Source organism: Capricornis sumatraensis, chromosome 12 (genome assembly GCF_032405125.1).
Source record: "Capricornis sumatraensis isolate serow.1 chromosome 12, serow.2, whole genome shotgun sequence".
Lineage (NCBI taxonomy): Eukaryota > Metazoa > Chordata > Mammalia > Artiodactyla > Bovidae > Capricornis > Capricornis sumatraensis.
Genome location: NC_091080.1, coordinates 83907045 through 83925688, shown reverse-complemented (window position 1 = coordinate 83925688; position 18644 = coordinate 83907045). Strand labels below are relative to the sequence as shown.

General features: G+C 42.3%; 1 protein-coding gene across 8 annotated transcripts in view; it reads left to right on the top strand.

Moving 5' to 3' along the window:
* DOCK9 (dedicator of cytokinesis 9) overlaps window positions 1–18644 on the top strand; it is a 290025-nt gene that overhangs the window by 181613 nt on the left and 89768 nt on the right. For all 8 annotated transcript variants that reach the window (XM_068984765.1, XM_068984764.1, XM_068984760.1 and 5 more), the window contains exons 10-22: window positions 1836–1910; window positions 3221–3361; window positions 3683–3886; window positions 4285–4407; window positions 8864–8946; window positions 9886–10008; window positions 12920–12999; window positions 13087–13274; window positions 13613–13678; window positions 14764–14856; window positions 16344–16467; window positions 16830–16951; window positions 18238–18324. In XM_068984765.1, coding sequence (XP_068840866.1) covers window positions 1836–1910; window positions 3221–3361; window positions 3683–3886; window positions 4285–4407; window positions 8864–8946; window positions 9886–10008; window positions 12920–12999; window positions 13087–13274; window positions 13613–13678; window positions 14764–14856; window positions 16344–16467; window positions 16830–16951; window positions 18238–18324 — 1509 coding nt within the window. The remainder of the gene's footprint in view (window positions 1–1835; window positions 1911–3220; window positions 3362–3682; window positions 3887–4284; window positions 4408–8863; window positions 8947–9885; window positions 10009–12919; window positions 13000–13086; window positions 13275–13612; window positions 13679–14763; window positions 14857–16343; window positions 16468–16829; window positions 16952–18237; window positions 18325–18644) is intronic.

Here is an 18644-nt window from a genome sequence, read left to right as displayed (position 1 = left end):
TTAGAAATGTGATAATAGACCTCGGTAAGCTACCAGCAGAGAGGACTAGACACCCTCTCCAGTCGTTGTCACTGCTGATCGTGTGCTGAGATATGACTCCTGATCTTTGAGCACAGGAGCAGATGAGAGAGGGCGTTTTATTAAGAGCTCTGACTGCCAGGAAGAGCAGGGTATAGATTTAGAGGCATCAGGTGTGAGGCATAATGTGGCTGGAGATGACTTCTGTCTTGTGACTCTCCTAGAAGCTTCCTCTTCTGCCTGTTCCCAGATCGCACTGCTCCAGCCCCTATCGCTGCCGCTGTGTGTCTTTTCTTCTGTCCATCCCTTCAGTGTTGGGGCCTCTGGGTTTCTGTCCACAGACTTGCTTTCACACTTCCCCCAGGGACCCTCACCCAGCCCCCAAGACTTCTGTGCTGAGGTTCTCCTTGTCTGTAATTCCAGCCTTCCTCCCCACCCTGTGTTCACATTGCATCTTTCTGGCTGTCTACTGGATGTTACCAGTTAGAAATCCCACAGGCATGTCCAGAATCCAGTCTACCACCTTCTCAATAAACCTGCTCTTCCTCCCAGATTAATTGTCAGCCAGCAGGCCACCCAAGCCTAGGAAGGTGGGATTTGTTCTGGGCCTTGCTGTGAGGCTAGGAGCCTGTTGTCATAACCCGGGGGAGACCATGTGGATCTCCTGGTCTTTCCCTTTTTAATCCATTACTTCAGCCCTACCCGTGGGGCAGATCTATTGTAAAATGCAAAACGGGTTATTTTATTCCCTTGATGAAAACATGGCAGAATTTTTTGATTCTGGATTCTGGATTCTTAATGAAATCCCCAGGCCTCACTATACAAATCTGACTCATTTCTCTACATTTTTCATCATGTGCCATTCATTGTAATGAATGACTTGGTTGCTCAAGTGTGAACTTGTGCTTTTATACCTGTAGTCCCTCCTCTTAGAATGCCCTTCTCTTCTTTTGTGGCCAAATGTCCTTACCCTGCGAGATGGACTTTCCTCTGGGAGCTCTTTCTCATGGCCACCCCCCCTGGTGCCGGTTGGCTCACTTTATGCACGGTTTCCTTTGCCGTTTGTATTGCTGTTCATATTCTGTCTTCCCTGTTCCTTGGGGACAGGGACTGCACTTCACTCATATTTGTGTCCCTGGCCTGACATAGAATATGTGCTCATGAATATTTATTGAATGAATCAGCATTTCCCCCCTTGCCTGCCACCGAGACCAATGGCTGTCCCTCAAGATCCACCATAGTTTTCTTTATTCCACCATCCAGAACATCTTCCTTCCCCGTCCTTTACTTGTAGCCTCAAGTCATAGGCTGAACTGTAAGTCCTTTCTACCATGTGGACTCTTTTCCACTCTCATTATCTATCCTTTCTGTGCATCCTTTTCATTCGGTCTGAAATGCGCATGTTTTCCTCCTTTCTGCTGTCTAAATTCTACCTCTTCATTCAGAGCTTGTCACCTATTTCATTACTCTATGAAGCTTTTCTTGATGGTAATGCTTAATTATTCTCTTTTGCTTTATTTGCATTGGTTTTGACTCTCCAGTCGATTGTCAGTTTCACAAGGGCAGGGATCAAGTCTTAGCTTCTCTTCCCCCCGCCATAGATCTTACATTGTGTCTGTCCTTACCACACGGTACTTATCCACAGTAATAGTCTGTCCTTGTTTGTTGACGTGCAGGTGACCCACCAAGATAAAGGCAGAGTTGTCCGGCAGTCTGGCTCTTCAGGATGGGGTAGCTTTCAAACATACCTAGATACCTCTGTAAGAAAAGGATATTTTTTAATGTGTTTTTTATTTTTTGTTTTATCTTGTTATCAGAGTGCCAGAGAAGCAGAAATCAAACTGAAAAGTGAAAGCAGAGTTAAACTTTTTTACTTGGACCCAGATGCTCAGGTAAGAAGTATTTTAATATTTAGAATAGTTGAAGGAAAGAAAAGCTTTGATAGGTTATTTGCTTACTAATTTGTTTGCTTATTTATATATTTTGGATGAAAAGCAATATGATAGTATAGAAAATGCAGAAGAAAGAGAGAAAACAAAAACCGGTAATTTCATTACCATTGCACAACCATTGTGAACATTTGATATTCCATAGATTGTTGAAAATTGAAGGAGATTTATCCAAAGATGCACTAATCCACAAAAAACATACGTAATTTACCCTGTAAACCCACCACCAAGAAAATAGCATGCATCTCTACAGTTGCCCAGTAGACGGTACTTTCCCAACTGGCCCAAGCTCAGTTCCAAACCCAAGCCTTGCCATCCTTCAGTCCACATCTGTGTCCTGAGAAAACCCCAAACACACATGGCGAGGGCCTCCAGGGCTGCCCACAGACAGGGCTGCTGCTTGGAGGGCCCAGCTGTCCTACTGCATCTCCTCCCGAAGTTTCCTCTTCTTCATTTGTTATCTTTTTTTTTTTTTAAATAGAACTTCTTTTCCCCATTTAATAATAAGTATTTTCCTCTGTCTCTTCTCAGACTTCAAAACCATATAGTTTTTTGGACAGGTTTTTGTTTAGTGTGATGAAATATGCACAATATAAAATTTACCACTTTAACCATTTTTAAACATACTATTCACTGGCATTAGGTAGAGTCACATTATTGCACAAGTATCAGCACGATCTCTTTCCAGAACTTTTCCATCCTCCCAAACAAAATGGGCACTCTGTGCCCGTTAAACAACAGCTCCCTGTATCTCCTTCCCCTCACCCTTAGTAACCTCTATTCTACTTTCTGTCTTTAAGATTTTAACTGTTTAGGAAGCTCATATATGTGGAATCAAATGATATTTTCCTTTTCATGTCTGGCTTGTTCCACTTAGTATAATGTCTTCAGGGCCCATCCTTGTTGTAACATATGTCAGAACTTCATTCCTTTCTATGGCTTAGTAGTATTTCATTGGATTTATAGTATATGCCACATTTTGATTATAGGTACTTCAGTTGATGAACACTTGAGTTATTCATAACAATAATTTTAAAGCTCTAAATAATCAGTCATTGAGTAGATATACCATCATTTATTTGACCATTATTATATCCTACATAAATGTATAAAATAGTAAACACAGTTTGCATAAATAAATATGTATAGCTTTTCCATATTTTAAGCAGTTTCCTTAAGATACATTTATTATGGGATTTTTTTTTTCTTAGTGGGAACATAATACATTTATATATTTGCATTTTCTTTTAAAGAGGCTTGACTTCTCATCAGCTGAGCCAGAAGTGAAGCCATTTGAAGAGAAATTTGGAAAAAGAATTCTCGTCAAGTGCAATGACTTATCTTTCAATTTGCAATGCTGTGTTGCCGAAAATGAAGAAGGGCCCACTACAAACGTAATTTTCCTTTTGAAAAACTAAAATTAAAAAAAACCAAACCACATTCTGAGGTTTCAGGTGAGCCTGTTGCAGTGCAGTCATGCCACGCAGTCCTCGTTCCTGGTGTTGGAGAGCAGAGGGTGAGATCAGAGTGCAGAGAGTCATTTGGGCCACCAGACAGGACGTTCACGATACAGGAGAAGAAGGGAGGCTGTTGCACTTTCGCAGTAACTTGTAGCAGCAATCATACACAAGTCTAGTTGTCTCTTTGATAGCAGCGTTCTCTTGTCCCAACAGTTTGAGCCCTGGTGGTGATCTGGATTGTTTTGTTTTGTCCAGGTCGAGCCTTTCTTTGTCACTCTGTCCCTGTTTGACGTAAAATACAACCGGAAGATTTCTGCCGACTTCCACGTGGACTTGAACCACTTCTCAGTGCGGCAGATGCTGGTCACCACGTCCCCATCTCTGAGGAACGGCGACCGGCAAAGCTCGCCTGCCCCGCTAGGCATCCTCCACGAGGCCTCCATGCAGTACCCGAAGCAGGTGGGGGGCTTGCCCAGTGGTCACGCTGCTAAGGCTTACCTAGTACAAGCTGTGTAAATACATAAATGAAGCTTAAAATGTGCAGTTGGGGTAAATGAGACTGTTAATTAGATTGGTTGTGTATATCACGAGGCCGTCAAAGCAAGCTGAAAGAGAAATGGCTTTTGACTTCTCATTTCTTTTTTTCTAAACTTGCTGCTAGTTGCCTCCTCCGCCAAAGAGCCTTTCTGATCAAACGACGAACTGTTTGTTGATGAGTTAACCAGTTTGACGCTGGGTGCTTCTGATTAGTTCTGCTCTTTCAGTGCTGTTTGCTGATTGAGAATCTTTAATGTTCGTGAGATTTGTTTAACGTGACTGTAAATTCTGCTCGCTAAAGAAGATGGTTTGTTCCCTAGGGGATATTTTCAGTCACATGTCCTCATCCTGATATATTCCTTGTGGCTAGAATTGAAAAAGTACTTCAGGGGAGCATCACCCACGGTGCTGAGCCATACATGAAGAGTTCCGACTCCTCCAAGGTATGGACGACTTTGGGATGATGAAAAGCCGTGGGGGAAAAAAATAGGAGTAGAAATGCTTAAAGAAATCACAGTTAAGCAATATTTATGTTCTAAAAGAGATAGACTGCTTTCACTGTTCTTTGTTCAGTCACTCAGTCGTGTCCAACTCTTTGCAGCCCCATGGACTGCAGCACGCCGGGTTTCCCTGTCCTTCAGCGTCTCCCAGAGTTTCCTCAAACTCATGTCCATTGAGCTGGTGATGCCATCCAACCATCTCATCCTCTGTCATCCCCTTCTCCTGGAGCCTTCAATCTTTTCCAGCATCACTGTCTTTTCTGATGAGTCTGTTTTTTGCATCAGATGGCCAAAGTATTAGAGCTTCAGCTTCAGCATCAGTCTTTCCAATGAATATTCAGGGTTGATTTCCTTTAGGATTGACTGGTTTGATCTCCTTGCAGTCCAAGGGACTCCCAAGAGTCTTCAACACCCCAGTTCGAAAGCATCAATTCTTGGCGCTCAGCCTTTTTTATGGTCCAGCTCTCACATTTGTACATGACTACGGGCAAAACCATAGCTTTGACTATACAGACCTCTGTTAGCAAAGTAATGCCTCTGCTTTTTAATATGCTTTCTATGTTTGTCTACTCTCATAGATTTAAGAGTTAACCTTACGTGTCCAGTTTTCAGTGAAAAGTAATTCCATGTATAAACAAATACTTCATTTGACTAGACTATCCTGGCAAAGGAATTACCAGCTTAATAGTAAACTTTCTTTCATTAAAAGGTACATATATTATATTTAAATGGAGTTCATTTCCACTTGCTGGCGTGTGTCCAAGGTCCTGGAATTGTAAATTTGGATCCATTTACTCTTACATGTGAGACCGGAGACTAGGAGGTGACCTGGCTGGGATGGTCTGGCCAGTAGTGTCCGCAGATCGAGTCCACTTGTGTTTCGTCAGGTGGGACAGGGCTCTGGTGGCAGAGGCAGTGTGACATGAGGCAGATGAGGGAGGGGAAATACACGTGTGGTGTATGTGCTCTGTGTTCATTACTTTGGTGTAGTGTTCAGTACCTGGGGGTACCTAAGAGTGGACATAAGTCACACTTCCAAAAACTTGGGTTTACAAAGGTTTAGTTGCCTGCTCAGCTTCCCACAGCCGGAGTTGCCAAAGGACAGGTGACTGTCACTTTTAGCATATCGAGCTGCCTGGTTTGAGTCAGCCATTTGAGTGCTGCTCGTGCCAGTTTTACAGTACTTCTCGTTTCTTAAACAATTTTTTTAAATAACTGGTCATCTGTGAGATGACCCTGATATATTGACAAAGACAGGTGAGCAGGATTTGGGATATCCTGGAGGCTCTCACTGAGGTCTTCTCAGCTGATTCAGAGCTTCCTCTCTGTGGTCACCAGTCCATCACAGGCGTGTCCACGAAGATGCAGGATAATTGTTAAATGACAGGTCCTAGGAGTCAGAGACCTGGATGCTGAGTGCCCAGCCAGCCTGGACATGTCATGTGACCTCTCTGGGCCCCGGGTGTCACATGTGTAGTTGAAAGATGGTGCTGCTACCTGTCCCTCCCTTCCCTCAGGAACAGTGCTAATATCAAATAGATAATGTACAAGTCACTGCTGTGGAGACTGTAAATCAAGCCACTGACACATATAAGAGGACATCATCATCAAGTACTACAGTCCCCGTCAAGGAAGAGCCCATGTACCCAGGCACACAGCTTCAGACAGGATGCCCTTCTGGCTGATAAAAGCTGAGTCAAGTTTATCTGGAGAGAAGCCGTTTTATTTTTTAAATCAAGTCTGTAAAACCTGGGATGAAAAGCTCTTTTAGTCTCTTTGGTGTTTTGATTAATAATCAGTGAATGCCCAAGATAAGATCTATTCCCCTGCTGTATGCGCAACACGTTTCCAAGGCTAGTATGCACCAGCTTGGCCGCTTCTTCCTGCCATGTGCATGGTTTGGAATTTGGCAGCCCATGCTGGTGCGAAAACCACGTATCCTCACAGGCGGGATGCCGTTCTTCCCAGTGTCCACTGAGCATCTGCTGAATTTACTCCTCCTTCATACTTACGGGATGTGAAGCTCAGCCATGTGTACGTGTTCCCATGCATTCACACCTCCAAAGCAGTCAATTCAAGCAGAGATTAAGACTCAGCCGTCTTATGTAAAAATAGAAGCTTCAGTAGAGATTTTACTGAGGGATGGTTTTTTCCTGTGTATCAAAATTGTCTCTTCATGGCCTCTCCTTTGGGGTTGGCCCGCCGTCATACCTCAAGGGTGTACTTTCCTTTGCTTGCCGAATAAAACTCGAGCTGTAAAAAAAAAAAAAAAAATTGTCTCTTCCTGTTTCCCAAGATGGCCTAGGGCATTGTTTGGAGGAAATCATTGCTTTGGAAGAAATTTTTGGGAGGAGTCTCTGTAGGTGTCCACCATGAACAGATTTTTTTAAAAAAGAAAAGTGGGGGAAAAAACCCAAAGGGCACACCCTAGTTTTTCACTCTGGCTTTCACGTGCATTGTATTCCGTGTGCATCCTCAGTAAATCTGAGAGTTCACTGCAGGCAAGAGTGAAACATATGCAAATATTGCATTTTAGTCCACAACACAGTCATTATTGTTAAAACCTAAAAGCAGTTGTTTCTACTTGAATTTGTGTAAATAGAATGGCCACTCCAGGAAGGCTGACCTTTCTACTCTATGATCTCCGAGTCTGCGTGGACATGCCCCGCTGGAAGGAGAAAGGGAGGGACTGGATCCTGAACCTGTTTCAGTGGAGAAATGTTTCCATCATCACTCCTGAAGGCCTCAGTTCCCCGACGTGGTTTCAGTACACTTGTCATAGTTAGTAGGCGGAAGGGATGCTGGCAAGTTGAGCCCATGCTCTTCATTTTGCAGGTAGGGAAGCAGAGTCCAGAGAGGTTCAGTGGTCCAGACTCACACAGCTGGTTTCGGTTTGACTCAGAAGCAGACAGGATGGTGGTGTTCTCCTTCTGAGTCTTCTAGATGAGTGCTTCTCAGACCTGGTGCACCCAGATCACTGGAGTTCTGGTCAGATTTCAGGTTCTGACCCAGGAGGTCTGGAGCGGGGCCTGAGACCCAGCTTTCCTGACCAGCTCCCGGTGGAACTGATGCTGCAGCTCTGCAGAGTTCACACTGGTTCACTGGAAGTACAGCATGTTGCCCAACGTTGGTTTGATTCTGATTTACTTAAGTAATGTAAAAGATCTGTAGTCATGTACGGATGTGAGAGTTGGACCATAAAGAAGTTTGAGTGCTAAAGAGTTGATGCTTTTGAACTATGGTGCTAGGGAAGACTCTTGAGAGTCCCTTGGACTGCAAGGAGATCAAACCAGTCAATCCTAAAGAAAATCAACCCTAAATATTCGTTGGAAGGACTGATACTGAAGCTTAAACTCCAGGAATTTGGCCACCTGATGCAAAGACCCGACTCATTGGAAAAGACCATGATGCTGGGAAAGATTGAGGGCAGAAGGAAAAGGGCATCAGAAGATGAGATGGCTGGATGGCATCATCAATTCAATGGACATGAACTTGGGCAAACTCCGGGAGATGAGGGACAAGGAAGCCTGGTGTGCTTCAGTCCATGGGGTCACAAAGAGTTGGACATGACTTGGCAACTGAACAATAGCTAAAGACCCTTCACACTCTACTCTGACTGAATCAGTCAGACTTTGTAGTGGTAACAATGTAGTACCCCAGGACAAGCAAATTTGAGGATATTAGGTGTCATCTGCTTTAGCGGTAGGGGTATCATTGATAAAGAGACCTGCCATGCATGCATTTTAGACCAAAACTAAATCTGCTTCCCTCTGCACTTTAGAGTTAATCCACCCCCCACACAAACCAGAAGTGATCATGAGAAAGTGAAAGTAGCGGTAATTTATACCTAGAAACAAGAACGTGGTGTTTGAAAGCCCTGGCCTAACTTAAGTCAGTACCTGTCATGCCTTAATAGCAAGCATATACTCCCCAAATCTGGGAAGTCTGCATAGGCCAGTGCATATTAGGAGCTGTGAAAGCTTAGTGTTTTCATTAGTGTCCTCATTTGAACTCCAGTAATGGGATATATTGGGGCATGAATACCAAGTACTAGTAGTTACTGATAAGTCAGGGACTTATACTACATAGCCCTTAGTCATAAAGAAATACGAAAGCCTGTGAAATGGCATGCCTGTTGCCTATGAAGTCCAAAGAAAAGACATACATTTTGGAGACAGTTTTTCATTTGGTATTCTTTGTAAATCACTGCTAGAGAATACGATGAACAGAGTCCTCTGCACTGAGAGTAAATCCAGCTGTGTTACATTTAGGTGTGCTTGTCCGTGCATCTGATACTACAGGAAGAGCTTGCTCAGTGACTGTGAGATAGTAACTCTAGTTCACAATTCTCCTTTCAGTGGGATACAGTAACTCATAGTTCTACTCTGATGTCTTTAAGGTTGCTCAGAAGGTTCTGAAGAATGCCAAGCAGGCATGCCAAAGGCTAGGGCAGTACAGAATGCCATTTGCTTGGGCAGCAAGGTAAGGGGAACATCTTTTTTTTTTTTTTTTTAGTATCTTGATTGTTTTTTGTACATGTCACTTTTTAAAGGAGTTGCTTTTTTTTTTTTTTTTCCCGCTAGGTTTTTTGTTTTATTGGAGGATAATTGCTTTACAATGTTGTGGTGGTTTCTGCCATGCAACAACGTGAATCAGCTATATGTGTGCCTAGTTCCCCTCCCTCTTGAGCTCCCCACCCCCCAAGCCGCCCCTCCAGGTCATCACAGAGCACCAGGCTGAGCTCCCTGGGCTGTGCAGGAGCTTCCCACTAGCTGTGTGTTTTACACAGGGTAGTGTATATATGTCAGTGATACCCTCTCAGTTCGTCCCACCCTCTCCTTCCCCTCCTGTGTCCAGGAGTCTGGAGGAGAACATCTTTTATACCTTTTATATAGATACAGCTATATGGAGAGACAGACAGACAGACTGACCGACCCATTCTGTTTGTTGTCCAGAAGCAGAAGATTTAAATCTGTAAAACTGAAAACCAAGCAAGCTGCATATCTGAAACATCATTTATTAGAGACCCAGAGAAAGGCAGTGCTGGCGGGAGGAGGGTGCTGTCAGCCCTGGCAGGATGGACAGGCGTGTGTGTGGCAGAGCTGGGGCTCCAGGTTCCAGCTGGGAGGGGGTGGCAGCCTGGTCAGTGAGGCCCACAGACCCTCTGTATTTTGAGTCGTAAGCATTTGGCTGTGTGTGTTATTTCCTAAGCGCAGGCCATTTGCTGGAAATATTTTCTATGTAAATTGAGTTAGCTGTGTTCATCCTCATAAATACCTTCCTCGTCTTTCGATAATGAGATTTCTGCTGGCCATAGCCAGTGGAATGACAATTAGTCTTCACTTAGAAACCAGAGTCCAGCTGTGGATTTATTTTGGTCACTTGGAAACTCAGCTTAGACATGTCGTTCTGCTATTTCAGGACGTTGTTTAAGGATGCATCTGGAAACCTTGACAAAAGCGCCAGGTTTTCTGCTCTCTACAAGCAAGACAGCAATAAGCTATCCAACGAAGACATGCTCAAGTTACTTGCAGACTTTCGGAAGTGAGTCTCAAGGCCTTGCCTGTTTCTTCTACACCAGAGAAACAGAAGTTACTGTATGAGATGGGGGTTGGCAGCCCTGTGTCAGAAGTCACTCCCTTGGCTGGTTAGCTTGAACCCGGTACCCCACCCAAAGTGACCGCGTTTGGGGGTGGTTTCGGCTCACAGTCTGGCTTCCTGGGTGGTGCTTGGAGGGTGGAGTTTGCAGGGCCATCAGTGAAAACGTGGAATGAGCAGAGAGCCTGAGGCCAAGCAGCTAAGATCACAGGCCTCCACTGGTCCTGAGCCCTGGGTGGTTCTCCCTGTGCAGCAGGCCTCTCGTAGGAAGGGTTTCCTGGGGAGAGTGTGGTCCAGAAGGCCAGCGAGAGACTCAGAAACCCGGAAATAGGGACCCAGTGCTGTCAAGCGCAGAAGATGCAGTGCCAAGAGGGAGGCTTCAGTCCTTTTTCATTAAGAATCTGAAGAAATGCCACTGTGTCTTTGAGTGTTTGTCACACTTGAGTTAGCGAAGTAGAGAATTCTTTTTTCATTTTTTTTTAACCTTAATGTTGCTTTATTTTCTTTCCTCTTTTTTTTTTTTTTTAACAAAAAATAATCACATGTCAGTAGCTTGGACCCCAGCTTGGATCCAAAGCTATTGTTCCTGCTCCCGTGATTATCTCAAATGTCATTTAGCAGTAAACGAGAAACGTGTTCTGAAGCTGCCCTAGTGTTTAGAAAATAGCTATCAAAGCTCATGAGCCACGTTGCCCCTCCCCCTTGTGGTGATTATCAGAGGAGAGAGTCCAAGATTAGTCAGAAAGTAATCCTGTCAGAGAGATGGTATTGCTGACGTGTGCTCTAAGAAGCATCCGTCTAAGAAGAGGGATGCAATATTTTATATTTATTTGATTTGCTCATGATTGTGTCTCTTATTTCTGCAGGGGATCTGAAAGCAAAGTATAAAAATAGAGTATTTTCTTTAAAATGCAGATCTTTTTAAAATGCTACCATATTGGGTAGTTTAGGTGATAATGCTGTTAGTTTCTGCACGAGGTTACAGATGTTGACAAAACGCCAGTGGAAATGAGAGGAACCTTGAGAGAAAGTGATTCATTAGTTGGGGCTGGTGAGGGGCAAAGACGACATTCATCATAGGCTGTAGTTATGTGGGAGCAAGAATTTGGAACCATTAGGGACATCCAGGTTCACATGAACAGAACCGCAAGATACCTTGACCGTGAGACTGCTCAAGACAACAGTGATGATGTCTGAGGAAGCTTAAAAACAGGAGTTGGGAACTTTTCAAAACTGGGAACAATTCAACCAGATGCTGAACCTGTGAGCCACTGAGCTGTGATGCTTCTTGCCAGTGATCTCAAAGACGTTATTAAACAGGTGGCTTCTGAAGAACCAGGAGGCAGCATCCTGTGTTCTGGGAACTAGACGTCCTAACCACATTTCTGCGTCTCCTTTTTCAATTGAGTCTACTAAGCTGGTTCGACAGAAGAATGTAAAGCATATATTCCAAGATGACCAGGAAGTCAGAGAAGTGTGAGAAATTGTTCAGTGCTGGAGTAACCAGATGAGAGGAGGGGTGACGGGCGGCTAGTCTCAGTCTGGCGATGGGCTTCTAGGGGTTTGAGAAGGAGCTGCTTCTTGGCAATAGTCTGTGCAGTATCTTCATGAAAGACTTTTATGAGAATGTAAAGTGCTGATGAATGTCTTCGTGACATATGTATTAGGAATATATAATACAGTAGATGTTAGAATCTGGATTTAGGAGGGTCTTGATCAACTACAAATGACTCAGTCATAAAAAGGTAAAGTTTCATTGGGACAAAAATCAAATCCTGTTTTGATTTCTAAAAACATAATTATATAAAGACAGGGTAGAGAGATATAACAGATAGTAAAATATATAAAAAAGATATAGGGATTTTAGGTGACTGTATATTTAATGTGCCTCACTGGAGTGGTGTGACTGTAAAAGGAGTAGAATTTTGGCTGCATCAGTAGAAAGGTATATTGTTCAAACCAAGCAGCTGCTCTAACCAACCTGTTGAGGCCCTGCTGGACCTTACTGATACAGTTCTGGGAACCATGATATAAATGGGGTGCATTTAGGGGAGAGAAATGGCATTGGAGGAAGACCCAAAAGGACTGAGAAGCAAGGACTTCAAGAAGGTATGATAGCTGTCTATTAATGATTTAAAAAGTGTTAGAGAAATTTAATTAGGCTCCTTGATGATTGAAAGCTTCAGCGAGGTGAATTTTACCAGGCTGTAAGGAAGAGCAATCTGGGTGTCAAAATGACTATGTTGAAGGTTTCCTTGTCACTAGGAAGGGCTGAGGGCATGCTTGTCAGGACTGTCACAGAGGACACCCCTGTATTGGATGGAGTCAGACCAAATACAGACACCAGACAGTTCACTCAGCACCTTCTTCATATCCAGCACTTCACTAGACAGTGGAGCCTCAGATGGTTCCTGAACTTTCTTGATTCTATTTGAGCCAAGAATGTATGTTGAGAATGGAGTGGTTCAGAAAAACCTCCACTGTAACATTTTGGCAATATTCTTATCTGGGCTTGTGGTACCCAGCACAGTAGCCACTAGGCACGTGTGACTGCCTAGTACTTGAAATATAGGTCCTGCTGAGATGAGCTCGAAGTATAAAATACACATCTTATTTCAAAGAACTAGAACATACTTTTTATACTCGTTGCATATTGAGATAATAGTTTTAATATATTATTAGGTTAAATAAAATATTTTAAAAACTAATTTCATCTGTTTCTTTTTACTCTTTTTAAGTGTAGCTTCTATGAAGTTTAAAATTATTTTCATGGCTTGCATTATATTTCTCTAGGAAGTGCTGCTCTACAATTCAGAGCTAACTAACTTGTTTGACTTTTCTCTTCTCTTATTTGTAGACCTGAGAAGATGGCTAAACTCCCCGTGATTTTGGGCAATCTAGACATTACAATTGATAACGTTTCCTCAGACTTTCCTAGTAAGTGTACGTTCTGTGTAATAAACAGACCAGCTTTTGTTTGGTTTTTACTTCAGTTTGTTTGTTTTTAATTTTTTTTTTTTTTAGATTATGTCAACTCATCATACATTCCTACAAAGCAATTTGAAACCTGTACTAAAATGCCAATTACGTTTGAGGTGGAGGAATTTGTACCCTGCATCCCTAAACACACTCAACCTTACACCATCTACAACAATCACCTTTATGTTTATCCTAAGTCCTTGAAATATGACAGTCAAAAGTCTTTTGCCAAGGTGAGTGGCAGAATTGAGTTTTTATTTAATTTTTTTAAAATTTGTTTTATTTGTTTGTGTATTTTTGGCTGCTCTGGGTCTGCATTGCTGCTCAAGGGCTTTCTCGAGTTGTACACGCGCTTGGTTGCTCCGCAGCATGCGGCCTCTTTCCCAACTAGGGACCGAACCTGCGTCCACTGCGTTGGCAGGCAGGTTTTAACCACTGGACACCAAGGAATCTCAAGTTTTCTTTTCGATACCAAACTTTCTTAGGTTTTTGGCTCCTCATGTTCTTTCATAAATATTTGCATACTTTAATCTTTTTTAAAATTCTCTTTTTTATGTAACTGTTGCTGCAGGCCAGAAATATTGCTATTTGCATTGAATTCAAAGATTCAGATGAGGAAGACTCAAAGCCTCTGAAGGTTGGTACTTTATGCGTCCACGTTTTTCCATTTTAGAAATGCAGTTCCTGGTACTGCACAGCTAAAGGGACTTAGCACATTTTAGTTGACACAAGCACAAAATATGTGCCGTCATGGACTATAGCCACATACACTGAACCTTACAGAACAGGAGTAACTGAGTGCTTGCTCTTAATTGGCAATTTCTGTTTTGTAGCACTCTTTAGGGATGGGGTTTTCTTAGGCGTATTCAGTTCAGTAAACATCGTGTTCCTTGCTTGAAAATGTTGATTCTAGTTGTAATAATAATAGTAGTAGGTTATTGGTGATGTTTATTGAGTGTTTACTATATTCCAGGCTCTGCTTGGACAGCCTTATAGATATTAGATTCCTTTAATGCTCCTAACAGTCTTTAGAGTTAGGAACTATTATTATCTGCTTTTTTTTTTCTTTTTACATGATGGGACTAATGCTCAGAATTTAAATGAATTGTTCAGGACCATACATTAGTGGAACTGGTGTTCAAACCCAGGCAGTCTGGCTCCAGAACCCAAATTCTTCACTCTAACTATGTGGAAGTGACTTTCCCCAAAGGGAAGGAGATAATATGTGAAGAATATAATACAGTTTTTGTCCTCAAGAAATTCATAGTTTAGTGGGAAAGGCAGTCATGGAGGAAAAGCTCCTGACACATAGAAGATACTGAAATGGTTTTTTGGATAAAGCTGAATGATTAGTATAAAAAATTGCCAAAAGGACACAGGAAAGGAATGAATCATTTCTTGAAGGATGCGTGAGAGTTTGCTTGTTGTACATGGAAGGGAAGGTTCTTCAGACTGAGGGATTGTGTCAGCAAAGGCATGGAGGTGAAAGTCAGCAGTGAGCTGTTGCTGTCCGTGGAGTGGAGTAGGAATAGGGGAGGGCTGGGAGGTGAGCGAGGGGAGTAAGGGGGCTTGTGGGCCTGGAGTCTTCTAAGCAGGAGAAATCCATCAAAGAGGGCTTCATTTATGCTGTAGGAATGCTGCGTTCTTTACGACACATCTGAGTTTAATTTCTTGCTCTATTGATTGAATTCTGGTATCTCCCTTTGCTAATTCTCATTTTAGTGCATTTACGGCAGACCTGGTGGGCCGCTATTCACAGAAAGCGCCTTTGCTGCGGTTTTACACCATCACCAAAACCCAGAATTTTATGATGAGGTAAGTGAGGTTTTCAAAGGAAAACCTAGTTTAACCAGCTTTGAGGAAAACTCTTAATTTCTTTGCTTAGCAAAGCAAAATTCAAGAGAAGCTGCATATAAAACTGAAATTACAGTGCTAGAACTAAATGTTGAAATATTTGGTTTACTTAATTTTTCTAATTATAAGAGCAACACATTTATAAAAAAAATAAGTTGGAAAGTACAGATAATACAGAAAAGAAAAAGTCAAAATTCTTCCTGTATCACTACCACAATTAATAGTCTCACCTATTTCTCTTCATACCTAAATATAGTTAAACATCTGTTGGACCTGAGAATCTTCCTTATTTGGGGATTTCCTTATGTAGAATTATACGCTTCGCTGGTGGCTCAGATGGTAAAGAATCTGCCTGCAATGAAGGAGACCCAAGTTCGATCCCTGGCCTGGGAAGATATCCTGGAGAAGGAAATGGCAACCCACTCTAGTATTCTTGCCTGTAGAATTCCATGGACAGGGAAGACTGGCAGGCTACAGTCCATGAGGTCACAAAGAGTCAGACATGACTGAGTGATTAACACACACACATGTAGAATTATAATGTAGTTCACTCAAACTACTATGTGAATTCTGCTTTTAAATAGTCAAACCTGGTTTTTCATTATGGCTTGGCTGTGGCAACAAAATGGCATCTCTCATGTGTTTTCCAGTTCTTTCTAGAGTTGAAATGCCAACTTTCCTGTTTTGGGACAATGAATTTAGTCCATTCATGCTACTGTAACAAAGTACCTCGAACTGGGTGGCTTGTAAAGAGCAGATATTAATTGCTCATGGTCCTGGAGGCTGGAAGTCTAGGATCAGGGTGCCAGCCAGCATGGTTGGGTGAGGGCCACCTCCCAGGTCACAGACTTCTCAGTTGTGTCCTCACATGGCAGGAAGGACTGGAGAGCACTATAGAATCTCTTGCTGCTGCTGCTAAGTCACTTCAGTCGTGTCCGACTCTGTGCGACCCCAGAGATGGCAGCCCCCAAGACTCCCCCGTCCCTGGGATTCTCCAGGCAAGAACACTGTAGTGGGTTGCCATTTCCTTCTCCAATGTGTGAAAGTGAAAGTGAAGTCGTGTCCGACCCTCAGCGACCCCATGGATTGCAACCGTCCAGGTTCTTCCGTCCATGGGATTTTCCAGGCAAGAGTAGTGGAGTGGGGTACCATTGCTTACAAGAGCATTAATCCCATTCATAAGGGCTCCACCCTCATGACCTAATCGCCCCCAAAGGCCCCACTTACTAATACCATCACCTTTGGAGCTAGGATTTCAATTTATGAATTTGTAGGGTGGACACAAACAGTTAGACCATAACAGTGTGTTAAGGATCCATTTCTTCAACAGTCTCAGATCTCTTTAACTGCAGGCGTTAAATCAGTTTGGAGACCAAATGCACGTTTGTGCACGGGTGACCTGTTGTTTTGGAATATAAGAAAGATTGTTATTTTTGTCTTCCCTGCAGATTAAAATAGAATTGCCCACCCAGCTACATGAAAAGCACCACTTGCTATTCACATTCTTCCATGTCAGCTGCGATAATTCAAATAAAGGGAGCACAAAGAAGAAGGACGTTGTTGAAACACAAGGTTTGAATGTCATCATCCCTTTGATTGTTCACAGCTTGTGCATTAGGTTCTTAAATTTCGTTTTGATTCTAAATTTGAGTACTTTCACTGAAGGAGTGTTTAGATGACGTTAGAGAAGGTAGCATGCCTGGCTCACGTGTGTACATTTTATAGGAGATAGTTTTAGACTTCTCATCCCGTGGAGGCCAGCATGCATTATGAGTCTTTTCTGCAGAGGCTCTTTTCTGAGTCGTCTCAATTTCTTAGTCAGATTGGAATTAGCAGTTCTTAACGATCAGGCAATTTAGTAACGTGGCTATCTTCATCCGTTTTCCTATACTTCCAGTGATTTTTGTTGTTGTTGTTGTTCTTTGTTTCAACAGTTGGATATTCTTGGCTTCCTCTCCTGAAGGATGGAAGGGTGGTGACTAGCGAGCAGCACATCCCTGTCTCAGCCAATCTCCCATCTGGCTACCTAGGCTTCCAGGAGCATGGGATGGGCAGGGTATGGGACTTTAAGATCAGTTTACCCCAGTTCCTTCCAAAAGCATGCAATATTTTTGCCAGTCCCAATATTTTGGTTTTAGTTATTCATTTTACAAGTAAACTTAGCCCATTGGAAGGCTTCCCTGGTGACTCAGATGGTAAAGAATCAACCTGCAATGTGGGAGACCTGGGTTCGATCCCTGGATTGGGAAGATCCCCTGGAGAAAGGAACCCACTCCAGTATTCTTGCCTGGAGAATTCCATGGACAAAGGAGACTGGAAGGCTACAGCCAAAGGAGTTGCAAAGAGTCAGACACGACTAAGTGACTTTCACTAGGCCACTTTCGCTAGGCAGTGCTCATAATAGTTACCATAATCTAGAATTATAGTTTGGGCATTTTATAAGCCCTGAACTGGCACTGCTTCAGCAGGGAAATGGAAACTTGATGATGAGATGGGAGTTTGTCTCTGCAAATTAGCCATGCTCAATAAAGATATGTTCTTACAGCCATGCAAATGATTAGAAATTGTATTCCAGCTTATTGTAAGTCTAGTAAGCAAATCCCTTATCCACTTTGTAGCCCTTTCTGATACATTTCTGATTCATGAAAGCCTGAGTCTTCTCAGATTTCTCCAATTGGTTTGTTGGTTTTATATTCTTTTTAGCCATCTTAAATTTTATCGACTTGAGTTTTATAACATACTTAGTTAAGATCTGGTCCATTTCATTGTGAATGGCTTTTAATATCTCTGCATTTAAATAGCACCAAATTTGGGCCAATATTATGGACAGATAGTTAAAATACTCAAAAATAAGGGTAAAATCATAATAATATTCAGTTGTTATGATTGTTATTATTCAGTTATTATTCCTAGTCTGAGAATGAGAAAAGAGGAGGTTTCAGAAATAAAAACAAGCACAAACATAACCAACTGTTTTCAGGTGCTAGGAATACTTACTATCCTATTTATTTTATCTGGTACCTTATGCCATCACTTTCAGAATCCTGAGTTCAAGTTTGGTCAAGTGATTGGTAGAATTGGAACCTTTCCCTCTCAGATGGACAATAATTTGTAGAGCTGCAACTATATAGAAAAGATAGCTTAGACAATCTATTAAGAAGAGCATGTACTTGGAAGAAGAAAGTGGGCATGGTTACATGCCTACCATGAGCCAGGCGTAAATAACAAGTCAGTGAAGCTGTCTGGCATTCAGTACTTCATCAGTACACTCAACTGAAGATGCTGTTTGAAGCCAAGGTCACTAATCTGTTGGGATTTTTTTTTCCCTCCATATTTTTGCAGCATTATGGTCCAGAAATTAAATGGGTAGATGGAAGCAAGCCTCTGCTCAAAGTTTCAACTCATCTGGTTTCCACAGTGTACACTCAGGTACATGCTGTTCCATTAAAATTAGCAGTGACGGCTTTGTGAATTAATTTGCAGGATTTTATTGGCAGAATAAAATTGTAATTGATATGTTACATAGATATATTTTCACTCTGTAAGTCCTTTTGTAAAGAAAGAAAGTACATATACGGTGCTCTCATGTAATGATATAAATGGATAGTACAAGTAACAGTTCTCATAATAAATTTTCTACTTTTGTTGGAGGCTCTTTGAAGTCTTTTCTTTTTTTAATTTTATTTTTATATGATGTTTCATAGTCTGAATAAAACACGCATTCTGCAGAAGCAAATACCTCTGTATCC